Source organism: Durio zibethinus, chromosome 12 (genome assembly GCF_047325235.1).
Source record: "Durio zibethinus cultivar Kanyao isolate XHJ-2024 chromosome 12, ASM4732523v1, whole genome shotgun sequence".
NCBI lineage: Eukaryota > Viridiplantae > Streptophyta > Magnoliopsida > Malvales > Malvaceae > Durio > Durio zibethinus.
The window spans coordinates 15,083,872-15,098,679 of record NC_143173.1 but is presented as its reverse complement, the minus strand read 5'-3'; the positions used below and the strand labels follow the sequence as shown (position 1 = coordinate 15,098,679).

Sequence of the window (14,808 nt, the reverse complement as noted above, 5' to 3'; positions counted from 1 at the left end):
ACTTGTTACATCAAAGGCAAATGAAAACCTGACACGTATATATAAAACAAAGTAAATTTATTTTACAATAAAAATATAAAACAAACTATGTAGATAAAAAAAAAAATTCAAACTAACAAAATCATATTTTACCTTTAATTTTGTTAAAAAAATAAAGTTTGCCTTTAATTTTACATTTTTACTTGTTTGACCACTTCTAGCCAAATCAATCTTAATCATAAATCTTATACTATTATTTGTTAATTTTTTATTTAAAATTATCAAAATTTAAACATAATTTTAGAAATTAAAAATTCAACATTTTTTATCAGATTATGTTTGACTGAATTTTCCTTTTTGCAAATTAGGAAAGACCAACTTTCATTGCACTCCTTACATGGTTAGAAACATATAATAGAGAAAAAGAAAAAAAATTTGATAGGCTTTAATTTAATTTAAATGATAAAGACCATTGAAATGTTATATCCAAAAAGGAAAAATAAATTATTAATAATATAGTATTACGTTTATTTATTTTTAATAACTTAATTCGACGTTTGTTAATTTGTAATATCAAGTCAATGCAAATGGTATAAGAAAACTAGGTAAAAAAAATATAGTTGTTTGATATAAAAATGATCATTCAATCGATTTGATTAATTTTAAATTAAATTATCTAAAATTAAATTAATTAAATTATGTTATTTTATTTTTTTATTAACTGAACCAAATTTATTAATTTCAAAAATAACCAATTAAAATTATTTCGTTCAATTTAGTTAATTTTTTTGGTTAATTGAATAATAAAATACATTAAGTTAAACTATATTTTAAATTCTTATTTTTTGAAATAAATTAAATAAAATCATCCAACAAAATTATTCAAACATCAAAATAACAAATTAAAAACTCTAATAATTTGAAATGAATTGAAAAAATTCATATATTTTTTATTTTAAGTTTTATAATATTTTGATTAAAATTTTGATTAATTCAATTAATTTAACTTTCAAACTAAATTAATTAAAAATCAAAATTTCTTCATAATCATTTCTGATAACCGATCAAAATTAATTTAATAATTAATTAATTAATCAAATTAAATCGATTTGATCAATTAATTTGATTCAGGTTGATTCAGTTTTAACCGAGGGTTTGATAAATTCTATTACATTGTTTTGGCAGAAAGGGGACTACAACCCTCATGTTTTACTAATTATAACAAATTTTTCTCATGCTTGGATAAACGCATATAAGGAATTGAAGAAGAAAATGGTCAATCAAATCCGATGTTTAACTCAATTAATTTATTTATGTATTCATCTTTAAGAGATAACATAATCTGAAATTTGAATATTTATACCTGTAATCCCTTCTCTTTTTCCCAAATTATGGTTTTATAAAAAATTAAAAAAAAAAAAAGGGCACAAGCGGGCTCGGCTCGGCAATTGTGATACAATGACCAATAACCCCATATTCTGGCATGCACAATAAAGAGGCGTGAATTATTGATAGGCATCTTGATTCCACAAAGAAATTCTCCTAATCCTCAAGGATAGCATCCATGAAAAGGTCATCATCTAAAATGCTTATATTACACTAGCCAAAGCATGTGTAAAAACACCATGCCGCTCATAGGATAATTCAAGAAAGAAAGAATCCGAGCAGAAGATTGAAGTTGCAGCAGCTGAGATGTTGTCTCATGTCTGGTTGCCTTCTTCAGTGGCAAGTTGAATCAACCCCCTATCAGAGCCACACAAACACCAAAACTTCAGGATGTGTTCCCGCCTACAACAATGGCATCAAAAGAATAAGATAAAAAAACGATAGGAGATGCTAACACAGATAAGTAAAAGAGAAGAATTAGTCTTTGGAAACACCATCGTTATGCACAATTCATAGTTTATTCATCCAACTTCACAATCCTAAAACGCTTAATCAACTATATTTGGTATAATCCCGTGATGCAGCAACCATGAAGCTTTCTACACTACAAAAAAAGAAAAAAAAAAAGAGATGGATCACAACCCAACTAGCCTGGAGATCTAAACTGCTGGCTTTCGAAAGGTAAAATAACAGCTGCTCTTTTTTCTACCATTTGCACTTAGTGGTGCCATATATAGTATTATAGATCTAGTTATTTCATATCTCACACCGAAAACCATACTAATCCACTAAAGGAATTACGAGCAAGAGATTGCAACTCACTTTCATGCAGATAACAAAGAAAAGCAGTACCTAAAATTTTCAAGTAACTTTTACGGTGGAGATATCAAGTTGCAGATTCCTTTCTTTCAGCCACCACAGGGAGCAAAGTCTCCGTTTCCATAGTCGTGCAAACAGTTGATGTTTCCTCACCATTAATTGTGAGAACAGTCGAAGTTTCCTCACCCAAGGTTGTAGGAACAGTTGAAGTTTCCTCACCCAAGGTTGTGGGAATAATTGAAGATTCCTCGCCCAATGTCATGGGATTGATTGGAGTTTCCTCACCCAAGGTTGTAGGATTCATTGGACTTTCCTCGCCCAATGTTGTGGTAATAGTTGAAGTTTCCTCACCCAAGGTTGTAGGATTTGTTGGAGTTTCCTCAGCCAAAATTTCCTCGTGCAAGGTTGTGGGAACAGTAGTATCCTCACCCAAGATTGCAGGAATGGTCATAGTTTCCTCACCCATCGTTGTAGGAATGGTCTGAGTTTCCTGACCCAAGTTTGCAGGAACATTAGGGGTTTCTTTGCTGAAGGTTGGAGGAATGGCTTGAGTTTCTTCACTGAACGTTGCAGAAATGACTGGAGTCTCTTCACCCACAGTTGTGCGAAGATTAGGAATTCCTTCGCCCAAAGTTATGGGAATGGTAGGGGATTCTTCTGCCAAGGTTACAGGATAGGTAGGAGTTTCTTCGCCCAAGGTTGTGAGAATGCTAGGAGTTTCTTCACCCAAGGTTGTGGGAATGGTTGAAGTTTCTTGAACTAAAGTAACAATGGTAGAAGTTTCCTCACCCAAGCTTGCATCAACTGTTGAAGTTTCCTCACCCAAGGTTGTCGTGATGGCCGAAGTTTCATTGCTCAACGTTGTCATGAAGAGAGAAGCGTCATCAACCAAGGTTGAGGCAACTGTCGAGGTTTGCTCACTCATAGTTGTGACAATTGTTGAAGATTGTTCACCTGCAGTTACGATATCTGTAAAAGTTTGGTCACCAATAGTTGTAACAAAAGCCATTGTTCCCTCACTTGCAGTAGTGGCAATGGGTAATGTTTCCTCATACGTGGTTGTGGCAATAGGCAATGTTTCCTCATACGTGGTTGTGGCAATAATAGGCAATGTTTCCTCATACATGGTTATGGCGATGACAGAAGTTTCATTGCCTAAGGTTGAGGCTATTATTGAAGGTTCCTCATGGAAAGTTGCAGCAAGGGGTAAGGTTTCCTCACCAAGGGTTGAAACCATGAATGAAGCTTCCTCACCTAGGCTTGGGGTAATGAGTGAAGTTTCCTCACCCAGGGTTGAGGCAAGAAGTGCGTGGTCCCCACATAGGTGGGCTGAAGCAATGAGTGGAGTCTCCTCAGCTAAGATGGGAGCATACAACGAAGCTTTGAAAGATTCAGATATAGTGTAGTTGAGTTGATAATTTACATCCACTGGCCCAAAGATTTTGAACTTTCCAGCACTATTGTAGGCAACTTCTGCATCAGAGGATCTTCTAAAAACAACTCTAGCACGGCTGGTTTCACGATCAACTTCTGTCTCAGATTCCTTTAATGGTCCAAAGTGCTTGAACATCTTATTTAGCTTTGTTTCGGAAGGAACAGAATTAATCTCAGAGAAGTTCATAACAAGTTCTGCTGGGGCCTTCTCATCCGCATAGCCAGGAGCTTTCTGTACTGTCAAATCATGATTGACATCAGAATATCGTTTCCTAGACTTACGGCCTTTTTGAAGAGGTTTCCCTAATTCAACAGGCACAATTTGATATTGTCCCCTTCCATTTCCATGTAATGGGTGCTCTTCAGAACCATTTTGGACCACCCTGTCAGTCCAATACGTGTCATTCATGTCCTCAAACTCAAAAGTTTCTGGAGAACCAATGATAGAACTTGGTGACTTCTTCCTTTTGCCACCTGCTTTGTCCCCAGGAAGTTGATCCTGAACCACTGAATCTCTGAAATCAGAGAAGAAGCCAGTAATAATATTAAAAGAACTGTAACTTTTCATGGGATCACATGCTGCCAAGTGAAGTTGCGCTAACAACTCGTCCAGCGATGAGCATTCAGTTATAACATTCATCCTCTTTCGCAGGCCATCCTCAAAAGTATCAATGGGAACATCATATCCATCTGCAGCAGGATTTTCACCACATCCATCAAGCTTCTGTAGCCTATCACCACTAGACTTCAGAATCGATGGAGATCCAGTCATTTGGCTTGCAGCTCTACGGATACATTCACCAATTTTAAAGGAAGACTTTGGAGAATGAGGTGATGTTAGAGACACTTTGGCCGGAGAAATTGTCTTCCTCCCTTCCTGCATCCCTGAGTCCTCAAAGGAATCAACCGCTTTTCTTTTCTGGCCAGAAGATGATAAAGGGAGCTTATTAGCTATCCCATCAGACCCATTTTCACCATCAGGAGAATCAACTGTCTCACCCATCAATTCAGACAAGCTTCTTTCCCTTTTACTAGGATATGATCCATCCTTCAGATTATGCTTACGTTTAAGGTAAGAGCTTCTCTGAGTTTTTGAAGTCTCCTGGCCAGTGGAAATTTGCTCACCATCCGTATCCATAGGAGTAGCACGCTCAATTACCTCACTAAAGTGCATTTTCTCGTAAGAATGTGAGGTATTTGCTTCATTTTCACTTAAACCTCTGCAGAATTGGAATTCAGATAGCTGATGATAACCTTTTAAACGATAGAATGCCAACAATTGAGCTTTAGCTATCACAAGGTCAAGTCGATCACCCCCACCAGATGGAGACTCTGCTAATGCTTTCATATAGTCAATTAATTTATCAGGTTCAAAAGAACTAGCACTCAAAGATATATCAACACCATCTCTTGTACTTGATTCTTGCCAAACTCCCGTATTCTCAACTTTTTGTACTTTTATCTTGTCATAGACATCCTGCGGTATGCAAGAGCAAGCCAAACCTAGCTCTACCCGTGTAGAGACTTCTTCCAAAGCACAATTTACAGCATGTTGGAATGATTCTAAATTACTCTGCTTCTCTATTTGAGAGAAATGTGTTCGAAATGGCTTCAAAAGAAATGCTTCATTCCAAGCAAATGTTCGATCCCCAAAGTAGGCTACCAGAAAGCTATCCTTCTTATAATACTTCATGGCCTTCTCAGAAGCATATGAAGGATCAAATATCTGTCCTGGCCACCATGGATGACTCCTCACCTTACCCCAGACTAAATCAGAAACAGAAAATGCACCTTCTTCCTCTGAAAGTAGCTGGTACTTAGCTTGATGCTCCTTTACTGAACTCATAGACTTTAGAGTTGTCCGTTTAACAGTCTTTTCATCAATGTTGGAAGGCTGTTCAGAATCAGTATCATGTTCTTCAAATTCCATTTCTTGCACATTATCTAAACCATCCTGTTCATCACCAGTAACTGGTTCTTCAACATTCACATCTTGCCCTACACTTGAATCATCCTCAGAAGCTGCATTCTTAGCTAGCTTATCTTCATTTCCCAAGGAATGTAACACATTGTCTGAAGCAAAAGAGATAGATATTTGATTTGAAACATTGTTATCGACTTTTGAGGCTTCAACTTCATCACTACCAACAAACGCATTGGCTTGTTGACCCATCGATTCTGAACCTTCACATGCATTTCTATGATTTTCAGTGCTAACACGCATTGTCTCAACTTCAACAGGCTCTTCTTGAACTTTAACATCTTGGTCTGCATCAAAACTAACATTTTTGGCATCAGAAACCTGCTTTTCAATATCCATTGCTTCCCCCATACTTAAATCAACTTCCTCTCCTCTGTCAATGACTGTCTCAGACATTAAGCTTTGGTCATTTCCTGAGCAAGATAAAACCCTATCCAAATCAACATTGTTGGACCCAGAAAAAATTTTCAAATTAAGAAAAGAATACAATATCAACTCTTGCAACTAAACCTGTGGCATGCTTTTCAGTGCTCTGGCAAGAAGAATAAACTTCCATCTGCCGTTGCTCAGAATCAGTACCTTGCTCATCAATTTCCATGTTTGAATTAACCTGCACAACATAACGAGTCAGGCTGGGTCATAGCACTTTTGCACTTTTAATTGTTGGCCTAATAATCAAATTCAGAAAGTACCTTGTCGTCCAATTGACCTTCAACAACCATTTCAGTTGACTGACATGAACAAACCGAATCTGCACGGATATTGTAGAGATTTTCAGTGCTACCACCCACTCTCAAACTTCATTGCTGTTCTTCAACTTGAAATTTCAAATTATGATGAAAAGCACTAATTTTCATACCTTTAGCTTCAGAATGGGGAATATCTTTGGCAGTAACCTGTGTCTTCACATCCGAGGATTTGACATCTAAATCAGCATCAGATATAGTTCCACGAGCACCATCCACTCTATTCAAATCTTCCCCATCGATCATCATTGCAGCTTCATCAACAACTTTAGTTTGCATGCTTGAATCTTCAGATGCTGACGAACATACAACTGTTTTCTGGTTTCCATGATTCAATTCATCACTATCCAAATCACCAACTTTTTGTGTCTCCAAAGCTTGATTTGCATCTACCCCAACTTCACTCATTACACTTGTTCGATCTGCATTCTCACCAGCTTCTCCACCTGCAGAACTTCCAGGTGCTCGGGAACCTTCAATCCCAGATCCATTTACCTCATTATGGGCCCTAGCTTCACCACCTGAAACCTCACTCCTTGAACCCAAATCACCAGCAGCATCACCTTCACCATCTAAGCTTCGCAAATTACCCTCCAAACCAACTTCACCTGATTCATCACGACAAAGAACTGCTTCATCATTCGAACCAGCCCCAACCACACCTGCATCTCCCCCCTCAGTAGTACAAATACCATCTACATAAACATGAGAGCCCAAAACCTCCACCATTATATCATCTCCATTACTAGGACCCGCTTCCCCTTCTTCCTCAATCTGAAATTGATCCTCACAAACCATTGTCTCAACAACAGTTTTACTAACAGTTACTGAAGAGTCTGTAACACTACTCACTGAACCACCCTTCTCTTTAGCTTCATCCATTAAATAACAGATCTGAGTATTTTTCAAAACAGTCAAAACTGAAACTCCAACATTGAAATTTGAAAAAGAAAAAACTGGCAAAAGACACAATCTAATACCACATAAACCACAGTGATAAAACAAAAGGGTGAAAATTTTTTAAGCCGTTGACACTCAACTACAGTTTCACTAACAGCTACTAAAAGTTCTGTAGCATTACTAAACAAACCACCCTTCTCTTTAGTTTCATCCATTGAGAATCTAATCTGGGTATTTCTCAAAATCATTAAAAAAAGCTCCAAGATTGAGAATTTCCAAAGAAAAAGGTGGAAATTTTGATAAACCCTAATGACCAAACTAAACCTAAGACTAATATAAAGCCTTCAATCTGAAAAATCATTGAGGGCATGAAATGAAAAAAAGAAATTAAAAGATGAAATCTTTATAACATAATTATATAGATAAGATTACAAAGGTGAAGAATCTATGTTTACCTTTGATAGATCTTGGAAGAACAATACAACGGGTTTCAGGGTTTGGGATTTTGGAAGAGAAAAAAAAAATACCTTTCCTTTGTACAATTTTGGGCAAATAAACACCCGAGTGTTCCTTTAAAAGATCCAAAGACAATAAAAACTACATCTCACTTTTCAGTGATTGGTCATCACTCAGCCAAAAAAAAATTTTTAAGTTGAATGAACAGTACTATTACTGTTTGTCATTCTACGTGGCATGTTCTCTTGACAATGATAATGTTCTGTTATATCCCCTCATCAGTAAATTTAACTAAAAATTTACTATAACTACTAAATAGTGATCAAAGTTGGCATGAGTGTTTGTATTTTCACTCAAAATTTATAATTTAAAATAAGATACGTTATTATAATATAAATATAATATAAAAAATATAAAAATAATATAATTTAAATTTTTAATAATAAATATATATAATTTTAATAAAACAAAATTATATATTTTATATTTTAATATCAACATGAATGATATATAATTTTTATATAAAATATAATATAAATATATAAATTTTAATATTTTATATTATATAAATATAATAATCATTAGATCTACTCTCACCTAATTTCACTCTTTTTTGGATTTTATATTTTAAAAATTCACCAAAAAAATTTAAAAATTTTTAAACTTTATGTTCATTTATTTTAATTAAAAAATACTAATAAATTAACATAATTATTGAATAGATATGTGAAGCATTATACATAAGCTCGTATTTTGAATTTTAAATTTATATTATAATATATAAAATAATATTTTTTGAATAATTTACTAAATTATCATAATATGAAAGGTAAAAAAAAAAAAAAAAAGGAGATAGGTAAGATGATTTTGATCATAGTGTATGAACTACTCAAATTAAACTTGAAATTCTTTTTTTTATTATCATTATATTCACGAATAAAGATACTTATTTGAATCTGAAATTTAATTTTATTATTTTATATATTTATTTTTAAGAGATTACATTAAATAAATCTAAAATTTAAATTTTAATATTTATAATTTTTTTTCTTTATTTTCAATATGCAGGAGAGATTTGTATAATGATGCTTAGAGTTTTGGCTAAAATAATAATGAAAAAATCCTTAATTTTATTATTTTATTTAAATAAATTTTTATATTTTTATTATATTAAAATAAGTCTTCGATATTTAAATTGCACTCAAAAAGTTTTTAAATTTTAATTTGTATCAAATTAGACTTTATCATTTAATTTGTACCTAAAAAAACCTTTAAAAAATCAATCTTTTATTTTAAATAAAATTTTATTTAGATACAAATCAAAAAATAAAAAATTTATTTAAATACAATTAAAATATAAATAATTATTTAAGAAAAGTAAAATAGTTCAATAAATTATTTTAATATTTTAACCTAGAGTTTAAAGTGTTTTAAAATTGGAAAATTAATGTTGCCATGAACTTTATCATGTTGTTTGCTAAAAATTAACGGGAAAAAGGAAAATGAAAGGAAAGAAAATTTTTATGAAAATTTGTTGAAATTGGGAAAAAATGCCGGAAATGAAATTGCTGCTCCAAAGTCCAAACCCACCGTATAATTTAAATATAACTAAGTAATACGATATAAAAATAATATGAATAAAAAATATAAAAATAACATAATTTAAAATTTTAATAAAAATCATAAATTGATTCTATAAAATTAAAAATATATATTTTATATTTTGTATTAATATAAATTATAATATATAATTTTTACATAAAATACGAATATAAATATATAAATTTTTAATATTTTATACTATATGAATATATAAATTATTATATATATCGAAAGTAGAGTTTGTATAAGTAGAGCCATTTGGCCCAAGAATCAACAAAAGAAAAGAAAAAAAAATTAGAGGTTTCAAGAAATGTGTTGGGCCAAGCTGGTATTAGCCCTTTTCTAGGCCACCCAATCTGAAAGTAAGTGAAAGTCAGGTTCAAATTGGACCTCTTCCTCCCAACCAAATGAAAACACAAGCTTTATTTACGTGAATAATAACGGGCAACAATTCACATATAAATTTTTTTATTATAATTTTAAAATTATTTAATTATATTAAAAATTTATATAAGAGTCCGTCACTTCTAAATAAAAATTTTATATAAAATTTTAATATATGTCATATAATTTTGAATTGTAATTAATTAATTATAAAATAATAATTATAGGTGATATTTTTTCATAAAAACCTAAATATCAAGTAATTAATAAGAAGATAAACCAAGGTTTTTTTTTTTTTTTGCCAAGAAAGAAAACCAAGGTTAGTATTACTAGTAAAAATAGCTTTATTTCTTATGATGATCATAACTCAAACGGAGGACTCAAGGGTAAAACAGGGCTTTTTGATGTTGCAGTTAAATTTAAAGTAAAGAATTGAAGAGAATGAACATGAAACTTTAACTTAATTGTTTCGTACAATCAATTTTAAAAGTAATATCTAATAAATTTGTGATTTAAATTTCAATATATATAATTCATTTTCTTATTTATAGATTACGATTCGTAATAAAAGCTTTATTTCTTAGGTTGATTACAATTTAAAGAAAACTAAAAAAAAAAAAAAAGCTTTCCAAATTACATGCAAATTTAATGTAAAGAATCGAAAAGATTGAATTCAAAGTTTAATTTAATTAATTTTAAAAATAATATTTAATAAATTTTGAATTCAATTTTAAAATTTGCAATCATTTTTTATAAGGTGCAGCTTCCTTTACATTAAAAAAATAAAAATAATTGAAGAGATTTTGTAAGTTTCCATTCTAATCAAAGCTTGCATCTCATCCTATCAAAAGCTTATTAAAAAAAAGATGGGCTTGGTAAAAAAAACTCTCTCTCTCTAGGAATGTTAGAGATAAAATTTTTATCTTCAAAATTAACTTTTAATATTTATACATTTTTTTTTTTGGATTTCGAATCATTTAATATAATATAATTAAGAAAAAATCATCAACAAATCATGTAATTTATTAATATAAAAACAATTATACTAATATGTGAGAGTGAGGTTATTGAAGTAGATTTAATCCACTGAAGCCGTAATTAAAATAAATAAATAAATAAGGTAGAGGTAATTAAAAATACATGATTTTGTTACATTTTTTTCTTTTCTGATGGTTCACAGCTCAAGCTTAGATGTTAGAGAGATAAAAGAGAATGAAAGAATTTTATCAAACATCTAAGAATAAATATTAATTAAATAAATTTTAAAAAAAATTTATATATTGTAAAGAAGAGCTACAACAGATATCAGATAATAATGTTTGAATGAGCAGCTCTCCATCTTTCCCCATTGTTATTTTGGCAACTAAGTTCCCTCTTTAGCAAACCTTCTTCTTAAAGCTTTCACCTGTGCCAATTGTACCTATTCCACAGCCAAACAAACTGTCCTTATAATATCAGGTTTTTATTTTTTATATCACTAAATGCAAATATAAAAACTTTTACAATTAAAAAAAAAAAAACTCAAATTTATGACGAAATTTTATCGTTTTAATTGATAGTGAAATTTTTAAATTTCATTATCAAAATAGTAAAATGACACGTATTCTTACAGCTTACGGTATAATAAAAACTTAAAAAATAAAATATGTGAGAGCCTTTTGATTTTATTTGTAAAATTTAAAATTTTCATTAAATGTATCGAAAACGAACTCATGTTATGTTTTTAAAAATTGAAATTTTTAGGAGCTAATAATTAAAAATCCAAATTATAGCAACTTTCATAAAAATTAATAAGTTTAATTAGGATTTTTTTAATAAATAAAAATATCATAGTCATTCTAAATAATTACAATTTTGAAACAATTTTTCAAAAAACTCTATTTTGATAATGTTTTTTCTCATAACTTGTAATTAAACTAAATACACTCATAAACATCAAATATTATCTAAGATTACTTAATCTAATTAAAAAACTTCCTAAAGTCCATAATATATCAATTATAATTTTATAATTATCTAATCATTATTATATATTTTGTAAAAATTCACTTGTGAATATATACTTTTGCCAATAAGAGTTGGCAAAAGTGTTAAAAGGGATGAATATTGGGTGTTAATTAGGGATGTAAATGATACATTGATACTTGTAAATTTTTTTCAAGTTCGATTTAAAAAAAATTCGAATTCGTTTGATTATTATCGAGTCAAGCTCAAGTAATTCGGCTAATTGATCGAACCAAGTTTGAGTATTCTTATACCCAGCTCGAGTAGCTCGCGAGCCTAATCGAACTTATATATTTAAATGTATTTTTATTATTTTAATTAATAAAATATATTGAATTTGAGTTCAAGCTCGAACATAAATAATCGAACTCTTGTCAAGTATACGAATCGAACTTATTTTTATATATTAATCGAGCGAGTTCGAGTAACTCGATTTCGATCACGAATCGAGCTCAAGCTATAAAAATGAAACTCGATCGAATTCAAGCTGAGTATTGACCTGCGAGTTGAGAGACGAGCTCGAGCTTCTCATTGTATCAACTTGACTCGACTCGATTACACTCCTAATATTAATGCACCCAAATTCAAAATTTCCCATGATTTTTTGTTAATAAGTGATCTTTAAATTTGAAATTTTCACAAATAAAAATCTAATAAATTTATAAATTTTAATTAGATTAACGATTTATTTTGATTTTTCTCTGCTTCTAAACTTTTTTTTTCAATAAAAAAAATTGTATTCTTCACATAAAATTTTGGTGGATTGAATTTATTTTATAATTATGATAATAAAATCATGTGAACATTAAGGCCATAATTTAGATTGGACAACAATTTGGTTCAAAAATATTAATCCTTCAATCCCACCCCAACCTCAGGCACATGGGTCTCCTAAAAGAGCCAGTTGGCAGTGGACCCCAATCCACCCAGAACTCAAACACGTCTCACGTGGCAGAATGATTGCAGAAAATAATTAAAAAAAAAAAAAAAAAGATGGTGAAGGTGAGCCATGTTACCATGTGAGTCACCATCGCGAACGATCAATGGATGTTACCTGAATTAGGAGCAATTAGTGCCGCTGGTTTTGAGATGATAACAGCAGTAGCAGCAGCAGCAGCAGCAGCAGCAGCCGAGACTGTGTTGATGGGCCCAGCGGTTGGTGGGAAGATGTGGGCGGCTGCTGGAAATCCCATTGTCCGTGATTGATGATAGTGATAGAAAGGGTACATTGGCATCAATGTATTAGCACCCACCATAGCCTGCCCCGCTGGATACACTTGAGAGATATGCCCATTGATGTAGGATCCTCCACTGTAGCTTAGCTTCTGTTCAACCATTCATGCACCATATTTTTAGACTCAATTTTTTGCAATATAATACATTCTAAATTCTGCATGAATAATGTAAAACTGAAGTAACGTTACTCCCGTATCCATATCACATTTGTTTTATATAAAATATGAAAATTATAATATTATAAGTTATGTCGATGCATTAAATATAAAATATATTTTTTATTTTTATTAAATTTATATATAATTTATATTAAAATTTTAAATTACATTATTTTTATATCATATTATTATTGTGATAGATTTCTACACCCGTTATCCAATCGGATTCTATCAATTCATCTAAGCCCTAAATTGACGATTGTGAACAATTTAGGGAGATTGAAACTAGGAATCAGTGATATATAGTGAGATCACATGATGAACCATAGACTGCGATTACATAGGAAAGAAACCCACTTACATGGTTGTAGCTGATATCTGTGGCAATGTAGGCAGGAGAGTAACTGAAACAAGTGAAAAAGGAAAGCATAAGATAAAGCAAAGTCTACCTTTTATGCCATGCAACTACAACAAAATCAACGAATCAAATAGCAGACCCGTGAAAAGGAACGGCCTGATGATGCTGATGACGAAACGGCGACGCTGGTGGGTAATACCACTGAACATGATGGGCTGGTGCAGGTGATGTGACCCTCGGTCCAACGTTTGATCCTTAATGATCAAAACCCCAAGATTAGACCCATATGATGCTCATATTTACAAAAATGCCATCACCACCTCTTTCTTAAAACAATTATACCAAAAGTTCTCGAGTTTATGTTTACAATTAATCCTCTCTTATCATATAATTTTATATTTTATCAATAAATCATAAATTATAACTTAATTAAATTAACATTTATTAATTCAAAATTTTAAAATTATTTTATAAGATACCAAGTTTTAATTAGTTTCCAAAATGTAATTATATACAAATAAATAAATTTATTTATAAATCAAGTTAGATCAGATTAGACTTGATCAAACTTTGAAATCTTTATGGCTCGGCCGAATCGGTCGAGCATTAAAAATTTTAAGATATTAAAAAAAAAAATTTTCTACATTAATATTTTGTATATCTTTAAAATTAAATTCAAATAAAAAATATTTTTATTTATTTAATAGTAATTCCGGCTGAGCAAATCGAACCTGAATTTTAAAATTTATGATCAAAACTCGAAAACAAGTCTATGATATCTCAAATACAAACTTTATACACATAAATATATACCTTGTAGTTGCGGAGGAGCTGCGGAGGAGGACCTTGGACGGCGAGCACCGAGGGAGGCAAGGTTGCAGTTGGCTTGGCGGCCGTTAATGATAGGTGTGGCATCCTCGCAAGCTTTCTTAGCAGCTTCAGCATCCTTAAATGTAACCTAAAAAAAACCCAAAAAAAAAGTTTAAAAAAAAAAAGAAAAACCTAGAAACCAGCTGCAACAAATGCATTTGAGTGAAATAGAACTTACAAATCCGTAGCCTTTGGATCTGCCAGTGACTTTATCAAAAATAATCACCGCTTCAAGGATCTCACCATACTTGTCAAAATGCTCTCTCATGGCTTCTTTGGGTGTCTCCCAAGCTAACCCTCCAACGAAAACTTTGGTCAAAGTTGTGTCACCAAATTGCCCAATATTGCTACTCATGGTCATGGCTCCTAGCCCAAAAAAACCCCTTTTTTTTTTGCTTAGTTGAATAAAAATGTAGCAGAAAATATGAGGCTTTTGGGTGGAGAGAAAAAGGGATGAAAAAAGGAGAGGAACCCGAGAAGGAAAAATGGAGGGAA

General features: G+C 31.4%; 2 protein-coding genes across 4 annotated transcripts; both read right to left on the bottom strand.

Annotated features, from left to right (window-relative positions):
• Positions 1–1,470: 1,470 nt before the first annotated feature.
• LOC111295970 (uncharacterized) lies at positions 1,471–7,807 on the bottom strand. 2 transcript variants are annotated; one of them, XR_002690895.2, is made up of 7 exons: positions 7,701–7,807; positions 6,459–7,239; positions 6,292–6,350; positions 6,110–6,209; positions 2,218–6,012; positions 1,860–1,969; positions 1,471–1,767 (listed from the first exon to the last, which is right to left on the bottom strand). XR_002690895.2 is itself a non-coding variant. In XM_022889891.2 (6 exons), exons 2-5 carry the CDS (start codon positions 7,225–7,227, stop codon positions 2,252–2,254), a joined length of 4,689 nt encoding a protein of 1,562 aa, XP_022745626.2. In that variant the 5' UTR covers positions 7,228–7,239; positions 7,701–7,807; the 3' UTR covers positions 1,471–1,767; positions 2,218–2,251. The 2 variants fall into 2 exon arrangements, 1 of the variants encoding a protein (XP_022745626.2); XM_022889891.2 differs by lacking the exon at positions 1,860–1,969.
• A 2,984-nt stretch (positions 7,808–10,791) lies between these two features.
• LOC111297634 (putative RNA-binding protein ARP1) lies at positions 10,792–14,808 on the bottom strand. 2 transcript variants are annotated; one of them, XM_089741631.1, is made up of 6 exons: positions 14,492–14,808; positions 14,257–14,401; positions 13,583–13,697; positions 13,447–13,489; positions 12,746–13,016; positions 10,792–11,127 (listed from the first exon to the last, which is right to left on the bottom strand). In XM_089741631.1, the coding sequence occupies exons 1-6, from the start codon at positions 14,672–14,674 to the stop codon at positions 11,108–11,110; spliced, it is 777 nt and encodes a 258-aa protein (XP_089597757.1). In that variant the 5' UTR covers positions 14,675–14,808; the 3' UTR covers positions 10,792–11,107. The 2 variants fall into 2 exon arrangements, with proteins under 2 accessions (XP_089597757.1, XP_089597756.1); XM_089741630.1 differs by having other exon boundaries at positions 10,792–11,107; positions 14,492–14,730.